Source organism: Trematomus bernacchii, unplaced genomic scaffold, assembly GCF_902827165.1.
Source record: "Trematomus bernacchii unplaced genomic scaffold, fTreBer1.1, whole genome shotgun sequence".
In the NCBI taxonomy this organism is placed as follows: Eukaryota; Metazoa; Chordata; class Actinopteri; order Perciformes; family Nototheniidae; genus Trematomus; species Trematomus bernacchii.
In genome coordinates, this window is record NW_022987677.1 from 158480 (window position 1) to 178953 (window position 20474).

The 20474-nt window shown below is 40.1% G+C and overlaps 1 protein-coding gene across 2 annotated transcripts; it reads left to right on the forward strand.

Moving 5' to 3' along the window:
- The first annotated feature begins 602 nt into the window (after positions 1 to 602).
- LOC117487625 (C-type lectin domain family 4 member E-like) lies at positions 603 to 8206 on the forward strand. 2 transcript variants are annotated; one of them, XM_034136251.1, is made up of 8 exons: positions 603 to 622; positions 1110 to 1245; positions 1324 to 1413; positions 1619 to 1789; positions 2517 to 2659; positions 2877 to 2986; positions 6559 to 6785; positions 8148 to 8206. In XM_034136251.1, exons 2-7 carry the CDS (start codon positions 1176 to 1178, stop codon positions 6764 to 6766), a joined length of 792 nt encoding a protein of 263 aa, XP_033992142.1. In that variant the 5' UTR covers positions 603 to 622; positions 1110 to 1175; the 3' UTR covers positions 6767 to 6785; positions 8148 to 8206. The 2 variants fall into 2 exon arrangements, with proteins under 2 accessions (XP_033992142.1, XP_033992143.1); XM_034136252.1 differs by lacking the exons at positions 6559 to 6785; positions 8148 to 8206 and adding an exon at positions 3232 to 4619.
- The last annotated feature ends 12268 nt before the right edge of the window (positions 8207 to 20474 follow it).

The following is a 20474-nucleotide window of genomic DNA, read 5'->3' on the forward strand; positions in this document are numbered from 1 at the left end:
TTGGGTATACTTTTGTTGAACGGTCTGTTTAAAATGAATCGAAGCATCAGACTAAAAAAGCTTTTGAAAATAACCGAATATTTTGATTAAGGTCAAAATATAATATTTGTAAATCTGACTCAGTGCCTCACCAGCCATGAACCTCACCGCACGTCACTGGTTTGTAGAGAATATCTCTCTGAGCGAGTCCTCTCCACGGAGACATGCTCCTCCTCCTGTCAGTAGCTACTGCTAGTGCTACTGCTACTGACCATGCTACAGATATTAGTGCAAAAATATACAGCTCCTCTACCACAACCATCAGCAACAAGTGGACATGGAGAATTACATGAACTACATGTTGCTAAATCCACGGTGGGGCGTAAACAGAAGGGTAGCCATGGCAACATTGCTGCGGGGCTGCTGCGGAGTCTTCTTCACTGCTTTTGGTGTATTTTGTGGCGGAAGTTACAGCGCCACTTACAGTCCCGGCATATGTACTACAGCGTTTCCAGCGGTCTCGTTTGAACAGACACGTTAAATGAAACAAATGCATGTGAACGGAACACTTTTTTGAATACGCATACTGTGCATAAACGCAAACGGTCCCGTGTGAGCGGGGCATACAGTAGTTCAACAAAAGGTAACTTAAATTGTCTCAACTTTCAGAAACTAAAATTACATTAACAGAATAATATTCTTTATATCTGTGCCAGTTCGTCTTGTGCCTTGTGCCATCAAGAGAGCCAGCTTTTCACGCCAACAAATATTTGTAGGTGCTTTCACAATGATGACATGCTATTCTCTTTTTATTAATCAGTAAAATAGATCTTTACAGGAATATTTTGAATATTATTAATCTTTATGGCTTTGTAAGATTATATGTCTCTATTTAACACAATGGACATGATTATCACATTTGTTTCAGTCTTACATTTTTATTGTCACTGTGCTTTTTAATATTTTCATATCAATAAAGTTAGTATTTCCTGATCATCTTCTTCTTTTTTTTTATATGTAAAATGACCTGTGACTTCCTCAAATGATGTGTGACTTCCTCAAATGATGTGTGACTTCCTCAAAAAGATAAAGCATTTAGAAATTCAAACCAGCAACCACACTTTCCCCAGTCACATACTTCAGGATACTTGCTGCAGAGCTGACCTTCTAGGAAAGAGTTGGCATTCCCATGAGCAATGGAGAAAATCTATGACAATGCTGTTGATGTCAAAACCCTAAGCTCAAGATCATCAACAATACAAGAAGGTAAGAGTGTCAGACAGAGTGCACTGTGGATTTTGGATTTACTGTACTTTTTTACTCCCTGGTCTTCTCTGTGTTCAGGTCCCAGGAGACTTCTCAGAGCGTCTGTTCTCGGTCTGGGGCTGCTGAGTGTTTTCCTGCTGGCTGGACTCATCGGCCTCGCTGTCCACTGTGAGTCTTTCTTTTAATACGTTTAATAATGTCATTTTGAACGTGTGATTTTAAGGAGCAATATTCTGCTCTGAAAGATGCACATTTGACCAAAACATCTATCGTTTTTCTACTTTTCTCCTAGGGCCAAATTAGGAAAATATTGACTTTGGTTTGTGTCAGTATGATTGCATCAGGTAATAAGAAACATCTATTTTCATTTCAGACCATTACTCAGTAGGTGGTGCCGCTGCAGATTTCTCCGCTGTCAAAGCAGACCTGTCCTCAGTGACTGAAGAGAGAGACAACCTGACTGAGCGTCTCCAAGCCAGAGATCAGCTGATCAACCAGCTGAAGGCCAACCTCACTGAAAAGACCAGAGAGGTTGAGTGTTTGAGTGAGTGCTTCATGTGGGGGGTTTGCATAGGGCTCAGTATGTGTAAGATATCAATTATCATAATATGTTTTGCAAAATACCTCAATATTGATATTCTAAGGCTGACTATTGATCCTTTCATAACATAGTTACAGAATGAAACTTTTCATTAATGATAATTAAGAATTGGTTTTTAATGACTTAGTTGTGAGTGATTTCATTTATAGTTTGTTTTATTTTTCTTCACCCACCATATTTATATTTCTCTGTAAACTATGCTTATGGCCAGTTTCCTTGTCTAAATTACTTTAATATAAGCAATAGGAAGAAGAACTTAGAGGTAGTTTGTTCCAGATATTTGCAGCATAATAATAATAATAAAGGATAACAAGGTTTCAAACCAATTTAGAACTGTTGACGAAAGTCAGACCCAGTTTTCCAGTCGGTCTAGTAACTAACACCGAGATGTTGCCACTGTCTGTGTTTAAGTGGATGTCATTGAAGACTTTAACAAGATCAGTCTCAGTGCTGTGGTGCCTGACTAGATCACATCCAAACAGTTATTTAAATCCCAAAAAAGAGAAGTAGTTGTTCTGCAATGAAATGTGTGATCTCTTTTGATCCCTCTAAAAATGCTTAATAAATATTTGTTTTCAATATTATTACAAAAGTGACATATAATGCACTCAAGGGTTCCATATTTCAGCAGTTAAAGCAGTAAATCAACAAGATCTTACTACTTTTACAGAGAAATCGTGTCCTGAAGGATGGAGGAAGTTTGATAGTTCCTGTTATCTCTTCTCTACTGAGAAACGTTCATGGGAACAAAGCAGAGACAACTGCACAGCCAGAGGAGCACATCTGGTGATCGTAGACAGTGAGGAAGAACAGGTAATGTGTGCTGCTTTAACACTTGTGATTGTATAACTCCTGCTTTTATCAATCAATAATGTTTTTATTGTACATATACTAGCAAATGTGTCTATCAGCTATAATGATTACATCACAACAATGGTGTTGGTTACATATTTCTGAGCTAGTAAAAAGGGAAAAGTTATCTGAATGTTGATGTCCATCCCAGTAAACTGCATTTTTAATATGTGAACAGGAAATCATAACTAGCATGATCAAGGAAGACACTTGGATTGGTTTGAGTGACAGAGAAGAGGAGGGGACCTGGAAATGGGTGGATGGATCTCCACTGAATCTGAATCTGACGTAAGGCTTTACTTTGGTTTTAAATACAGATGCTGGTTTATGTTGTGACCTTTCTAAATGTTTCACATGTTTCTGTAATGGGAGTTAACACAACACACAGGATGCATTTAAACGTAGGGTGTCTGCCCCTTTCACCAGAAGACTCATTTGGGTATTAAGAAAAGAACATGGCTGTATTACTTATAGTTATTTGTATTTGATGTCCAATCTTTTAGTTCATCTTGTTTTCCTGTAATACCTGTTAGGTTTTGGAGCAGAGGAGAGCCTAATGATTATCATAAAGGAGAGGACTGTGCCCACATCAAACCTGACACCAAAAGGTGGAACGACGCGTCCTGTGAGCACGATCTGCATTGGATCTGTGAGAAAGAAGCTTAACATTGGTGTCTGTTTGGATACCAAACATGCAATCATGCTTTTACAATTTATTTTAAATTGAGTTATTTAAAACTATTCAAAATGCCTGATTTCATGAATAAGAATTACGTTTCATGACTCGCAAAATCACAATTAGTTTTTTGTTTTTTTTTCAAACTAATATCAGCAATAAATAAATAGTCATTTAATATGTTTTTGCCAACTTTTATTTGACTCAATTAAATTAGTATTTGTAATAATCCTTTTACATATCAACATAAAAACAGCTTCCTAAAAACATCTGCTGATAAGCCCACAGTTCCTGAAAGCTATAATATTGAAGGTGCCTTATTGAGCAGAATATGATATAAATAAGAAGAATAAAAACTGTCAAACATTATTGAATAATTCAGAAATATACAACAATACTCTAGTCTCAGCATTGGTCTAACTTGTTCAAATGTGTAAAATAGCCTGTGTGTTTATACAGTATGTTTCCTAACAATGACCTCTTGTGGCCATGTGAGTACAAATCTATTGCAGGTATTTAACATTCATAGGTACCAGCCACTTTGTACATACTGTAAGAACTAGTGCTGTAAATTAATACAAACATGTATGTATGTTTATTACAATAATAATCTGGGACTTTAACTGCAGGATTTGCTCATGATTCATTAAAAAAGTAAACTGCCTTTTATTTGAAGTTAATTACAGACCTTTAGTAAATGGGCAAATTAGATATAGCTAGATCAGGAAATGGCAACTTTCGTTGAGCATGCATACAAAGATAAAAACCGTAAAAACATATTGTGGGTGTATTACATGTTCTCTGACAAGATAAAGCTCTTCCACTTCAACACATTGCTGTTATCAGATAAAAAGCAGCTTTACCACTTCACCTTTTTTTCTCAAAGTGAACAACTCCTCCCTGAAAGTTGTCTTGAATGATGTGCACTTTTTATATTTATGATCAGCAGCAGACAGAGTACTTCAGAGGAAAGACATTTGTGTTTATCAGCATTTAAAATTAAGATCCCTGCTTTCACAACAATGTCATGCTATTCTCTTTTTATTAACCAGTAAAACAGATCTATACAGGATCAATACATTTAGAATATTATTAATCTTTATGGCTTTGTAGGATGATATGTCTCTATTTAACACAATGGACTTGATTATCTCACTTGTTTCAGTCTTAAATCTGTATTGTCAATGTGCTTTGGCAATAGTATGTTTTTAATATGGGCATGTCAATAAAGCTTATTTGAATTTGTCTTGACTCTCAACTCTTGTTCTGTTGTCACATGTGTTATCATTATTTTCAGTTTACCCGTACAGGGTTAAGTATGGATACACTGTTGGGAAATACAAGAAAGGTGATACAAATTATGTACACAGGTTTAGAAGCTCTAAAAGGTGCATTTTTGAGAAGTGATTGGAGAACTATGTGTAAAGGAGAGTTGTTACAACACAAAAAACACCAGAATTTAAACTATGAACATTAATATAATTTCACTATTAGTTAAAGGTGGGGTAGGTAAGTTTGAGAAACCGGCTCGAGATACACTTTTTGTTATATTCCATGGAATGCTCTTAACATCCCGATAGCAATGAATATCTTAAGTGCTTTGACAAAAAATCCATAAAGCCGTAGTACTGTAAAAAGCACGACCAATCATTTTAGCCGGCCCTGCTAAAGTAACTGGATGGCCTACCTGCCTGTCAGCCTTCCATCTGTGCACAAACTTATCTCGTGCCCTCATTGGTCATGTGCACGTTCGTGTGTGTTGGAGGAGGGGCTCTGTAAGGAAGTGGCAGATTTTTTCCGGTTGTGTATTTTCAAAATCTAGCGCACTCGAGCTGGTTTCTCCAAAATTACCTACCCCACCTTTCATGGCCTAAACAACCCAATTAAAAAAGTGCTTATACAAATGAAACATCAAGGTGGAGATATTGTATTTATGCAAGAAACACATCTGTCAAAAGTACTGTGCAACATTGTTGATAAATGCAAGCACCGACACCTGTCTGCTCTCACATTCCCGCATTATGTCTTGCGGGAACCAATGAAGTCCAGGGCAAATAATTGCAAGTCTCTTCAATGCGCATGTCACAAAACGTGATGCATTGTGGGACATGTAGTTTATGGGCAACCTGCTTCTGTAAAGTGGCAGTAACCGTATAATAAACGTATTATATTCTTTGTAAGCTCTTGCGGGGCCACATAAAATGAAGTTGCGGGCCGGATTTGGCCCCCGGGCCTTGAGTTTGAGACCCCTGCATTAACCCATTGAGTTACTCAATCCAACCTTATTCTTTATCAAGTGGATCTTGTTGTGGAGATCCAGCACTCACACAACAGGAAAGAATGAAACAGAGAGGAACCAATACTCCACAAACACAGATATAGCTGATAAGTAATTATTATTTAGTTGTTGCAACAAACAAACAATAATGGGCAGTACATCACCTGCTGCCACAGCAGCCAATCGCGGAAATGCCCCCAAGAACAGAAGAAACACAGGGCTAGATATACTTTTCTAAATGACACACGAACATGTTCCCCAAACATGTTTAACGCACACACATTTTATCATGCAGCCAACCACACAAATGTCACATGTTTTTCTCTCTGAAAGCTATACCTGTACTGTATATGTTTAAACGTCATCATCTCATGACATCTTTAGGATTAGTTAACTAACAAAGGTTAACTGTTTTTATAACCCGAGGCCTTCTCTGCACTTCCTATACCCTCGGTGTCAGCTCACTTAAAATGAATACATCTATTGATAATTCAGAACGACCATTGTCTCTCTAACTGTGTGTGACCCAACTCAGTAACACACATCATATGGAATACCATGTGATCATTAATGAATATCATAAATACGCTGTATTAAACATTCTGCCATAACAATCTTGTAAGGAGTCATAAACGTCCAGAAAGGGTTTCCATGTTCTAATAAAGGTGTTAGAGGAGCCCCTGAGTAAGAACTTAATTTTCTCTAACTGTAAGAAGTACATAACATATTTGACCCACTGAGAAAAGGATGGAGGGGAATGTTGCTTCCATTTTAGAAGAATCAAACGTCTCGCAAGAAGTGTAGAAAAGGCTCTTTGGTAGGGTCTGGGTGATTTTTGGAGACTAGCTGTCACTCTATCCAGAGTGGCAACCGGTTTTCATATCGACTTTCTTCTTCTTCCTCCAGGCCTGAGCGTTGGGAGGAGGTGAAGAGGGCGGTGGACTGGGTCTGCTGGGCGGACCGGCAGTACCCGTGTGTCTACAGCCGGCTGGAGTTTGGATTCAGCTGGGAGTCCTCCACCCGCCAGCTGCTGGGCTTCGAAGGCCTCCCTCCCTTCTCCGCTCTCACGGGACTGAACCTGCAGAAGACCGTCCCCCAGGTTCTGGTCCACTGAGCAGGATAGTGAGAGGGAGGCAGTGGCGGTTCTACGGGGTGGCACGGGGTGGCACGGGGTGGCAGCTGCCACCTCAGAAAAATGCCTTGCCACCCCAGTTGGCAGCTTTGTTTTGAAAGAAAAGTTGTGGCTCATCGGACATTTATGAGAGAAAATCTCTAATATCCGAGTGCAAGTGAATGCAGCACAAGACGCGAGCCTTGTAACCCCTCCCCCGACCCTGGCGCGAGCTTGGAAATATGATTGGCGGCGATTTCATTTGAACGGGGGACAGCGCAAAACGAGAAGCATTTCGGATCCAAGTAGACGGAAGGAATGAGGTATTTGCGGTCTACAATGACAGAGAAGAGACTGTCAAGTTTGGCTGTACTCAGCATTGAATCAAAACGCACTAAAGCTTTAAATCTTAATAAGTTTGTGAGGCGTTTTGCTGAACAAGATGGTAATCGCCACATTCAGCTGTAATAGGCATGCCAACTTGATGCTCTGCTCACGGATGACTCGATGAGCATAAACAACTGTTAAGATGATGACCTTACGTGTGTATAAGTGGGGGTCTGCCCCCAAAAAACAGTTTCAAGTCCTGAGAGAGTCAAATAAGGTGTGTAAAACTTCACTGCCCAGCCAAAAAAAAGTAACCACTTTGATTTAACTAGGCCAAGGACTTTCCACTGGATAATAACTGCAGCGATGTATATGTTTTAGCTGAATACACGTTTTTTAACCCTAATTGATGCAGTTAGTCACTTCTTTAATGTTTGTTCTTTCTGATGTAAAGTCCAGGTTGTAACTGTTTGCAGTAAAGTCGTGGGGCGTTGAACTGTTCTTTTGATTCTTATGATATATGATAGTAATTATTTGTCTTTCAAATTTGAAGGAGGGTGAGCAAGCATCTTGAGGAACATTCATCATCAACTCCTCCAAAAAATATAGTTTATTCAATAATAAATGAATATGTGAATCATAACAGTGATTGACAGCTGATAGGAATAATATGATTGTTAATAGTATCATATTAATTTCGACAAACATCGACGAGACAGTTAATTAATGTACTTATTGCAGCAGTCTGCATAGATGTGGTACCCCTGCTGGTCTAAGAGTGAGACAAACTCATTCAGGGTTCATTTCAGTTAAAATTCATTCAATTACGTCTGCCACCTTATATATTTCTATGTAAGGCTTTAATGATGTGCCACAATAATGTCACGAAATGTTATTGAGTTAAAATATAAATATTGTGGCTTTCCAAGTTAACATTAATTGATATGACTGCGATTAAATCAGCATATACTTCTGCCAGGGGATGCCACCCCTGAAATTCTCCTGCCACCCTCTTGCCACCCCATGAATATTTGTCTAGATCCGCCCCTGGAGGGAGGTTCATACCCCTTTGCCTTTTTATGGGGATTACATAATCTATTGGATGTATTTGTAGCCTTTTTATTGTCAGTGTGTTTACATGTTCTTAAATAGGTAGATACAATTGGCTTACTGCAGACCTGACTTATTCAACTTAAACTGCTTTGGGTCTACATATCGCCTTTTCTGCACGTCAGCATATTTTTTCAAATGTATTCCAATAAGGGGAGAGCTTATACTGTTTTACACCGTGGTCTTCAGAGAAAGAGTTGCACCCCTCGTCTTTCTTCTGACCGTTCCACCTTTTTGGTCAAATTGAAAATATTTAAACTTTCCAGAAAAACGCTGTTGACGTCACTGAAGGAAATGACTGTCTCACTGTCAGACAGTAACCACCATAACAAAGACCAAAGAGCCTGTTTGTTGGAGCAGATCTGCCAGTGAGTGTGTGGCTTTTATCGTACCGTATACATATCATCCTCCTCACTCTAAGGCTGTCAGACTAAAGCTGTGACGCTCAATCACACAAAATGTGAGAACAAGCATCCTCCTGTTTGTTCTCATAGACACAATGTCAAACAAATACATAGCACAAATCGATAATAAAATCCAAGGAGTGAGGCTAGTCTGTAATACAACAATGGTGATACAGTGTCAAGGTATTGCTGTCATAGGAACAACAAAACAACATTGGGAGTTTATTTTTGATAAAACGCTCGGGGGAGACTCTGCTCGGTGCCTTTCTCCCAGAAAAAAAAGCATTATGTGGACAGGCCCTTATTCGGGGAAAGGGGATTTAAAGGTTAGATTATATTTGATGGCCATGTACACTGATACTTATCATCTTGTTCACATGCATGCAAATCCACAACAACGCCTTCAGACAGAGATAGCATCATTGTGACCAGTGATAAAAGGGAAGGTCACGATGAGTAGCAGTCTATCTGCATGTTTGTATCATCCCATCTCAAATTACGCAACTTCTCAAAGTCTACTTCTTCTAAATGTTCTACTGGTAAATGTAGTCACAGCTGTCTTCCCACAGTTGAACACACAGTCACATGTTATTATAAAATAAGGATGCAGTGCCTTTATGCCCAAAAAGGGTCAGTTTCTGACCTGCTGAAGGTGTGTGTTGCTTCTCTGAGTAACCTTGTACATTTCTTTTGTCTAGTGTTTCATTTATAACTGCCTTAAGTACCTTTGATTATTTTAGTGTAGGATATAAGATTTTCTTTCACAGTATATGCAGTTTTATATCATGGTAGCGGTATAAATCAGGGTACAGTATAGTATTGTTCTGTAAATTCAATAAGAAGTGGATTAAAACAACCAGTTTTTGGATTGTTTTCCTCTTTTATTTGGAACTATAATATTAACAAAATCAACCGACTCACGAGAGACAAAACAAAAGACTCAAAACCTTTAAAATTCTGAATGTGAAACACGTTTTAAGGTTAAACGGTGCAAATAACTTTGACTTTGAAATAAATATCAGTCTGACTTCAGTCAATGCAATATGAAGCACCATAAACATCCCGCAAGTTTTCATTTCAATACAAAAACAAACAAGACTTTTACTGCAGGATTTGCTGTTTCATTCCAAAAAGTAAAGTAAAACTCCCTTTTATTTGAAGTACATTACAGTTCTCGAGTAAATGTGCAAATTTGATGTAGCTAAATCAGGAAATGGCAACCTTTTTACACAAGATAACACTTAAAAGAAATATGGTGGGTGTATTACGCTTTGACAATATAAAGCTCTTGCACTCAACAACTTACTGTTATCAGATAAAAAGCAGCTTTACCACTTCCCATGCTTTCTTAACCCTTGTATGGTGTTCGGGTCTGTGGTCCCGTTTTCATTATGTATCTAAAGAAAAATGATATGAGAAATTATTTTTTCAAACTCACACTCAATGGCCTTGGCTCATTTTCTGTGAAGAACATATATCAGAACACATTTTCAATGACCACCCACTGTACACCCCCCCTACACATTTACAGGCAGACTGTCTTTAATGACTCTGAGGGCTGGTAAGCTGGGCTGAAAGATCCCACAGACTTTCACATTACATTTCACCTGTTAGACGCTTTTATCCAAAGCCACTTACATACATTCAATACTGTGGGCAATCCCCAATGGGCTGAAGTGTCTTACCCAGGGAAACAACGACATGCTGACTGCAGCACTGGAACCAGCTCTCCCCTGATCCGAAGTGTAGTGCACTATCCCACTGCTCCACAGCCTCCTTATAGTGATATCTCACATAGTGGCTGGCTGTGCTGACCGAGGAGAACTCCCTGGGCAGTGACTGCGATACGAACAAAGACTGATAAAAACAAAACACACCAAACATAAATCATTTATACTACTGGGAACTAAATTAACTTTTATATTATTTTCTTTGCTGGATATTTCCAGGAGGGAATTTGAAAGGTAAAGTTTGATTTAGAAATACCTGCATTCTTATTCCCAATTAAGAAGATTTCAGACTCAACTTATGTAATGGCGCGTTTCCACTACACGGCCTCGCTCGGCCCCGCTCGGTATGGCTGGGCCTCGTTAGGACTGGCTCACTTTATGGCGCATTTCCATTACAGTTTAGGAACTGGGGTAGTATAGTAACGCAGTGTAGGCGGAGCCGTGACGTGATCTTCAGAGAACCCCAGAAAAACAACACAGCCGTTAGCTGTTAGCACTCAGAGCTCACAGCTCCTCATATATGTTCAGAAACTAGACAAAAGTGAAACAAGTACAAACCACAGACTGCCTGTGTCATGGTGAATACAGTCGCTGCTTTATTTATGTCTGTATAGGCCGTTGTTGTGAGTGTGGACGGTCGGAGCATATACTGCGTTAGCTTAGCCAATCTCCATTTAGAAAACACGCATTTTAAAAGGTTTTTCGCCTGCCGTCTGTCTGCAGACTTGACAAAGCATTAATTCATGGTTTTTACTAACCGGTATCAGTATGTTGTTACTTCGGCATCATTTTTTTTTTCATTTTGAAACTTGTATTACAATTAAATCACGGTCAAATATGTCTATCTTGTTGTAGTTGTAGCCCCCTTGCCAGCGATGCTCTCTCTAGTTTAGCATACTCAGCCCGACTCAGCCTCGTTGTCTCTGGCCCTAGACCCGCGATTTTATGAGGCCAGAAAAACTGTGAATTAGGACCCGCCGGCCGGTACTAGGCCAAGTGGAAACGCAACCAAAGACGGGCCGCTGACGTCACAGCCCTCTTAAACCGTGCTCCGCGCTGTAGTGGAAACGCGCCATAAGTGTTCATGTAATTACTATTTTTAAGGTCTGTAACTTAAAATATTAATAAGATCAGAACCATTTGGGAAAATGAACTACAGATCACCTTCTCTGATGACTTTGGGAAGGAGGCCCTGAGATCCGTCAACTCATCCAACAGTTGTGCTAGACTTATCCTAATACAATTTAAAGTTCTCCATAGACTACATTATAGCAAGGCTAAGCTCTCCAGGATTTATCCAGATAGATTGGATGACAGGTGTGATACAGTAGATGTTCCCAGGCCCCCTGCGACCTGACTCACATGTTCTGGTTGTGCCCTAAATTATTTGGCTTCTGGCAATCTTTCTTCAAATGTATTTCTGAAATTGTAGGTCTAAAAATCTCTCAATCCCCTCCAGGGGCGTCGCCTGGACCTGAAAACATTCGGGGCTTAGCCCACAGTGGCGGCGGCACTACAGTGGCATTTTTCACTGCAACACTCCCCACACGCACACACACAGTACACCCGCGACTGTTACAATGAAGGCTCGATAATCAGCTCACGGCATATAGGCAGGGGTAAAGTGGTATTTTTTATGAGTGGGGGGCTCACCTCCTCTAGGGGGGTCCGGGGGGATGCTCCCCCGGGAAGATTTTTTTTTAAATATTGAAGTTAGATGCATCAATCTGGTGCACTTTGAGAGCAAAATGAAGAGATCTATGGATACCTCTCTCAACACCCATATGAAGCAGAACTGTAAACAGATGTACTTTTTCTTTATGGATATTTTACTAATCACTCCCCTTTTAAACTCTATTCTTGTTTTACTGCCATATAGTATTTCATAACTGTTTTTCCTTTATTCTCTTATTTTTTTTAATAACTATAATGATCATATAAAGGTGTGCCGCGGAAATAATCTTTTGAATAATTTGTGACCAAACCGTTTGAGACCCACTGAGATAACTTAGACTAAAGTTATGTATCTAAACACTCAGAGAGTCCTTTAGCTCACCTGAGTCTCTCAGTCTGAGAGGAGAGGACTCTCCTCCAGCTTCTTGTGGAACAAACAGCTCCATATGTCCGTTAGTGCAGCTAGCTAACCAGATGCTAACAACACGGTCCATGCTGGCACCCTGTCCCTCCCCCTCTCTCCCTCTCTCTCTCTCTCTCACTGTGCGCTATTGCCACACCCACACACAGAGCCGAGCTTGAATGACACAAGCACACGTTTATTTCCATGCAACTCTCTGATTGGTCTGGTGTCATGCCTCTGTTGCATTCAACGAACACGGGAAATTACAGTTGATTGATTGATTGATTGATTGAAAAGTTTATTAACAGCTTGTATATTGGGTACAGTACAGTACAGCTCAAAACATACAATTGTTAAGGGGATGCAGACCAGAGAAAGACTTTCGTCTTGTTTACATCAGGGTCCCCCATTTCCAATTCATCATATCATTTAAGACATATAAGACATATTTGACATACAGATGGCTTATTTACAATTTACATACAGGTGGTTTTTTACATACAGATGGCTTATTTACAATTTTCATTTTAGATTTCGTTCTAATACATCCTAACCGGACATTTAAGACATACCAAGTCTACAGATATACAGTTAGTAACAGAGTCTAAAATGCGAGTATATACATAGATGGGGGGGGGAAGCTGTCCATTGTACGACAGGTTGAGATTTGGACCATTACCGGGGCCAGTTTTGCAATGCTTTCCCCCGAAGGTGCTCTTTAAGAGAGGTTTTGAAGGTAAGTATAGTTTTACTTTCCTTTACAGTTGTGGGAAGAGCGTTCCACCTTGATGTGGCATAATTGCGAAACGTGTATTCCCCTTTTTTTGTGCCAAATCTGGGTTTTACATGATTTGTGGAGCTCCCTCTGGTGTTATGATCATGGTATTCCTTGACCTTTGGGAAGAATTTTGACATGTACATGGGTACCATAGAGGTGTAGTGGATCTTGTAGACCAGGCCCATTGCAAGTAGCTGTACTCTGTCATCTACTCTAAGCCATCCTAGGTTGTCAAAGTGGGCAGAGGTGAGGTGGGTTCTAGATGAAAGGTCAAGCAGTAGTCTGACCAGTTTATTTTGCGATGTTTGAAGTTTTATTTTTAGCGCCTTGGAGGTGCTATGGTACCATGACGTGCAAGCATAGTCATAGTACCCTTGAATGAGTGCTCCTGCCAGAGTTTTCAGGGTGTTTTTGTTTACCAGAGAGGAGATCCGGTATAGGAATCTAGTTCTTTGATTGACTTTTTTTATTACATTGGATGCCATTTTGTCACAGGAGAGGTTTGCCTCAAGAATAGATCCTAGGTATGTAATTTCCTTCTTACTTGTGACAATAATGTCACCCACTGCAACTGAGAAGTCGTCGGATTTGCTGAGATTATGTTTCGAACCGAAGAGAATGGACTCTGTTTTACCCAGGTGTAATGATAATTTATTATCGGCGAGCCAGGTGCAGATTCTGCCGAGCTCGGAGCTGAGGGTTTTTTCAACCTGCAATCTGCTCCTGTCAGAGACCAGCAGGGCTGAGTCGTCCGCGAACAGGAACAAGTTGCAGTCACATGCTGATGACATGTCATTTGCATAAATTAGGAACAGTAACGGACCTAATATGCTTCCTTGTGGAACACCACAGCTCACTGGGAGGGGGGGGGACAGAGTACCGTTTACCTCCACCATCTGTTCTCTCCCCTCCAGGTAGGATTGCATCCAGCTCACCGATAGTTTATCAAAACCAATTGCTTTTAGCTTGTCAATCAGAATGGGGTGATTGACAGTGTCGAAAGCCTTTTGTAGGTCCAGCATCACCATGCCGCAGTATTTACCCTCGTCCACCTCTTGTTTGATGTGGTCGTTCAAATAAAGAAGGCATGTGTCAGTGGAGTGGGATGTTCTAAAGCCAGATTGAAATTCATAGATTAGTTTCTTTTCTGCGAGGTACTTTTCGACCTGTTCATATACTATTTTTTCCATGACTTTCGAGATGGAGGTAAGTATAGAAACAGGGCGGTAGTTGCCTGGGTCCAATTTGCTGCCCTTTTTGTGCAGGGGGGTTACTCTTGCAATTTTGAAGTCTTTGGGTACTTTTCCCTGTTTTATGGAGAGGTTAATTATGTGAGCTATGACTGGTGAGATGGCGGTTGCTGTGTCTCTGAGGAATTTGGAGGGGATATTGTCGTGGCCAGTGGCCTTGTTAGGTTTGAGGGCGCTCAGTTTAATGAGTACCTCTGCTGTTGTTACCCTTGCTAGACTGAAATCATCTTTGCGTACCCCTAGGTTTTTGTAGTAGGTCATGATGTGATCTACTCCAAAAAGCCCTGAGTGGGAGGGTAATTTATTTACAAGAGTTGTGGCTATGTTTGTGAAAAAAATGTTCAAGTACTTGGCCACATCCAGTTTGTCTGTGATGAGCCTGTTATCTGTCTTTATGTTTACGTTTGAAAATCTCGTTTTGAGTTTTTTACTGCAGCCAAGCTGGTTATTGAGTAATTTCCAAAGTTCACGGGGTTTATTTTTGTTTTCCTCAGTTTTGTCATTGATGAAATTCTTTTTGGCAGTTTTGATCATGGAGCTTACGTCATTTCTTAGTCTGTTTCTTTCAATTTTTAGTTCAGTCACGTGGGCCTGGAGTTCACTGCTCGTGCTTTTGGAAAGCATTGACTGACTTTTATGAAACTCAGAGCATTTTTTGTCTCTGGTTTTCATGGCGGTCAGTATGCCGGAGTGCATCCACGGCTCAGCGCGATTTTTTACCCTGGTTGTTCTTAGGGGGGCCAAATCATTGAGTATTGCAGAGAATTTGTTTTTGAAACCAAGCCATGTTTCTTCAACTTGTGTACCACTGAGCTCATCTGACCAGTCCAGGCTCTCCAGTTCTAGGTTAAAGGCCTCGCTAGAGTAGTTTTTGAGGTCTCTAGATATGACTGTTTTGTGACAGCCGGCCTTTTGTTTTAGCTTTTTGCGGGTACAGAATATCATATAATGATCACTTAAACCGCATGCTATAACCCCTTTACTGGAGATCCTGGACCTGTCAGAGGTCAGAATGAGATCAATGGTAGTTTGTGTTGTTTCACATACCCGGGTGGGTTGGGTGATTAACTGGCTGAGGCCGTGCAGATCACAAATCCTACTGAAGGACTTGAAGACGGACGTGTCTTTACGTTGCATATCCGTGTTCCAGTCTCCAATAATAATTGTCTCTACATCCCCCACATCAGCCAAACACCCATCTAATGTATCATAAAAGTCACTCTGTTCCGGTGGTCTATAGATTGTCCCGACTATTACAGATTTAGCATTGTCAAAAAGAATTTCAACCCACACAGATTCAATATTTTCATGATGCAGGTCAGTACGGTTTTTGAAATTGGTGTCTTTATGTATGTACATGCAGACACCACCTCCATTCACGTTCCTGTCCCTTCTCACTACAAGATAATCTTCAATTTCAATCTCTGAATCTGTAATGGAATTGTCCAATTTGGTCTCAGAAAAGCATAATATGCTTGCCTTACCGTTCATGAACAGTTGCCTGAGTTCAGCCAGTTTGTGTCTCAGGCTGTTAGTGTTCAGATGAAAAATATGTAGTCCATTTTTGTTGTTTAAATGCATAATGTCGTCAGCTTGAAGTGCTGCCGTCCTCTCTTGTGTCATGATGAGGTTCACGTAAAGCACGGTTAATGTATTATATTATTGAGGGAGAATTGTCCGGGGCTACAGAAAAAACATTCGGGGCTAAAGCCCCGGATGCCCAGGCCAGGCGACGCCACTGATCCCCTCATGTAGCTATTTTCGGTAGGCCCCCAGATGAAATCAACATGACAAACATTCAAACCAATGTCATTGCCTTTACCTCCTTGAGTGCTCTTATGGAAATCCTTCTTTTGTGGAAATCTCCTTTACCTCCCTCTTTTAAAATGTGGCTGGGTGATAATATGTCTCTCCTAAAGTTGGACAAAATTAAGTTTACTCTCCAGGGTTCTCCAGATAAGTTTTATGCTCGCTTTTTCTCTGTGTAAATTTGTTATTTACATGTATATGAAACGGAACACATTCCTCTGAACAACACAACCCTCTGATGCGTGTGTTGGTAGCAAGGCACGCTACTTCCCTGGAACCGTTGCTGCTTCCTGTATGTGTGTGTGTGTGTGTGTGTGTGTGTGTGTGTGTGTGTGTGTGTGTGTGTTGCAGGATTTGCAGTAAAGGTTATGTTATTTGAAGTCAATTGCAGTACTTAATAAATGTTCAAATTTAATATAACTAGATCACGCAATGGCAAGTTTTTTTGAACATGCATACCAAGATAAACACCTAAAAATAAATACTGTAGGTGTACTGAAAGTGATTTGACAATATAAAGCTCTTGCACTTCAACCAATTGGTGTTATCAGATAAAAAAGCAACTCTACAGTTTCCTATTTTTTTTTTCAAAGTGACGAACTCCTTCCGGCCAAGTTTTTTTTAGTACTTCAGAGGAAAGAAATTACAAAAAGTGAAATGCACACAACTGATTTGGACTGTTTGGAAATTGGCTTCATCCAGATTCAATTGTATTTTGTTCAGGAGGTCATTATAGTTTATTTGTGTATTTATGTAATCATGAACACATTTAAATATTTTGAAATGTTGTTAAAATCCAGATGAAACATTTGTCCTTTGTCTACCTGTTCCAAAAATAAAACCTGTCAAAACGGATGAATCAAGAACTGCCAATATTATTGACCTTTATGGGTAAGTTTATGTATCTCTATTTAACAGAATAGATTTCATTGGCCGTCGAACACCCTCCACATCTCAGCTGAGAACCCCTGAAACGATTCCAAAAGTGCCACAAGGCTGACACCTACTCCAAAGTGCTTTCCCGAGGAGACCCATGAGGAAAGCAATCTTAGCCTTAAGACTGACACAATCCCACATCAGCGTCATACCGTTCAGGAGCGTGGACCCATGGCTCCCTGACAGGTTGGGAAATCATGGCTTCCTGTACAACACATTCTCACTCCCAACTCGGCCTTTGTTGACGTTATGTCAGGGTCCCTGTCGTCACTTTCCAACTCGGCCCTTTTGCCTCGAGTTTCAACTAACAGGGAGTCCCCATTGACTTGCATAGAGCTCCCTGAACGTTGGTAATAGACGATTTGGGATCGCGGCGAAATGCTCTCCGCAGATCCATTCTCACAGCGTTTATCAACCTTTTTCTTACTCAATATCAAGCCACACTTATTGTGTTTACTTCTTTATTTTAATTTAATAATTTCGGGCTTTTGTTGCCGTCAGTTATGGGGAGAGTACGGGGCTCAGAATACTGAAATCTGTATTGTTTCATCGTTTTTTCCTTCTAACTTTGTATTATTTTCTAAACTACACACTGTTATTTACTCAACAATAAGACACAGTTATCCTTGTGTTTATGTATTTGTTTGATTAATAAACACAAGTTGGAGTCCGTCAGGACCGAGGGTCGGAGCAGCTCATAGTAGCTGCTTTAGAGAATTGTACACCCGGAAGTAAGTATTCTCTCCGCTTCGCTTGACAAACCCCATGATTAGTCCTCAAGCTCTGTGATTGGATGTTTGAGTGTGCGCCGAGGGTTACGCCGAGCGTTGAACATCACTTTGAAATGGGATGGAACCACGGCAGACTTTCCAAAACTGGATTTGAACGCACCCCGTCCCCCCCTCCCCCACCCCGTCCCCAGAACTACACATGCTGGCTATTGTGTGTTTCGCAACATGTTCTATGGCACGTCTCTACTGGGAATTGTAGTTTTAAAAGACGTTTTCGTATTTCCCATAATAAGAAGTTGCCAGTATTAAACTGTGTACATCCCTGGAGGTTTAGGGGATAGGAAACACTCAAATGTAAAACATATCATTAATAAATGGGTGAACATTGCTTGTGTCCATAATGGGCAGCATTAATATATACCCACATCACAGCTAAGGTCAGAAGAGCTTTATTTAACAGCTGGTCTTATGTCTGTGACCCCTCCTGTTGTTAATTGATAAGCCTGAAACATGCACTTGTCAAGGTTCAGACGCACATTTTGCAAATATGGCAGTAGCCATCGATCGTCTTAAGATAAGATATACTTTATTGATCCCAAGTTGGACATTTTTTCGTTACAGCAGCATGTGTACCAGTTGTAAATTTGCAGTGGTGTTTATTTGTAAATCATTTAGTATAATCACACAAATTCTGTGTTTTATATTTAATAATTCTGTGTTCTTTATTTATTGAATGTTCAATACCTGACAAGGTCAGAGATTAAAAACTTGGGTCGCAGGTTCCTCAACAGTGCATTACAAGACATCTATCGATATGTGTGTACCTCCACCATTAAACTGTCATATTCTGCACATTTCTTATTCTATCTACATACATCTTATAAGAGTTTAATACATATGTATCAGTTAAGATATGAGTGCTTTAACCACTAGGCGGTTAAAGCACTCAGGTTTACAGTGTTAACACAATAAAATATACTGCTGTTTCCAGTTTAGTTTATGATGGATGTATTTTGTTATCCACACATATATTGTTTTTATATTTGTAACACCAAACCGACAGAAAATATGGTCTTAACATGACCCAGTGGTCTAGTTAATAAAACATATATTATCAAACATAATATTAAAATGAACTCTTATTTTGAAAATACAGCTTCCTGTGTTCGAATGAGCTGCTCCGACCCTCGGTCCCGACGGACTCCAAAAGTCCGACATTATACATTCAAACAAATAAATAAACACAAGGATAATAGTGTCTTATTGTTGAGTAAATAACAGTGTGTAGTTTAGAAAATAATACAAAATTAGTAGGAAAAAACGATGAAACAATACAGATTTCAGTATTCTGAGCCCCATACTCTCCCCATAACTGACGGCAACAAAAGTCCTACATTATTCAATTAAAATAAAGAAGTAAACACAATAAGTGTGGCTTGATATTGAGTTAGAAAAAGGTTGATAAACGCTGTGAGAATGGATCTGCGGAGAGCATTTCGCCGCGATCCCAACTCGTCTATTACCAACGTTCAGGGAGCTCTATGCAAGTCAATGGGACTCCCTATTAGTTGAAACTCGACGCTAAAGGGCCCCCCCTTGCATTGGAAAGGGACGACAGGGACCCTGACATAACGTCAACATAGGCCGAGTTGGGAGTGAGAATGTGTTGTCCTGTACCGGAGTTACCGGAGGGCAACAGGCAGACTGTCTTTAATGACTCTGAGGGCTGGTAAGCTGGGCTGAAAGATCCCACAGACTTTCACATTACATTTCACCTGTTAGACGCTTTTATCCAAAGCCACTTACATACATTCAATACTGTGGGATCCCCAATGGGCTGAAGTGTCTTACCCAGGGAAACAACGACATGCTGACTGCAGCCCTGGAACCAGCTCTCCCCTGATCTGAAGTGTAGTGCACTATCCCACTGCTCCACAGCCTCCTTATAGTGATATTTCACATAGTGGCTGGCTGTGCTGACCGAGGAGAACTCCCTGGGCAGTGACTGCGATACGAACAAAGACTGATGAAAACAAAACACATCAAGCACAAATCATTTATACTACTGAGAACTAAATTAACTTTTATATTATTTTCTTTGCTGGATATTTCCAGGAAGGAATTTGAAAGGTAAAGTTTGATTTAGAAATACCTGCATTCTTATTCCCAATGAAGAAGATTTCAGACTCAACTTATGTAAGTGTTCATGTAATTAATATTTTTAAGGTCTGTAACTTAAAATATTCAGTGGTGGATGATGTGGAAGATAATTTTGGCAGCAGACAAACTTCAACATTAAAATGATATGACATGTATTTGTTTTAAATAAAAACAGAACAATTATATTGTATTCCTCTAAAGAGCCTTTAAATATACATGGAGGTCTGGAGAGAGAGAGAATGTCTGTAACTTTAATATGGTGTGTCCGATAATCATCTGGAAGATTGTCATAGAAACTTCTTTCAGCAAATCTTAGACGAGTCACTTCCTCAGAAGGATAACATATTTAGAAATTGAAACCCTCAACCTCGGTCACATGCGCAGCAGTCCCTGCTGCAG

What these genes read in the sequence shown, in the direction of transcription:
- LOC117487625 (XM_034136251.1), top strand. Translation starts at nt 1,176, where the DNA reads ATGGAGAAAATCTATGACAATGCTGTTGATGTCAAAACCCTAAGCTCA. An exon ending in ATCATCAACAATACAAGAAG is followed by an intron (nt 1,246 to 1,323) that starts GTAAGAGTGTCA and finishes CTCTGTGTTCAG; the next exon opens with GTCCCAGGAGACTTCTCAGA. An exon ending in TAGACAGTGAGGAAGAACAG is followed by an intron (nt 2,660 to 2,876) that starts GTAATGTGTGCT and finishes ATATGTGAACAG; the next exon opens with GAAATCATAACTAGCATGAT.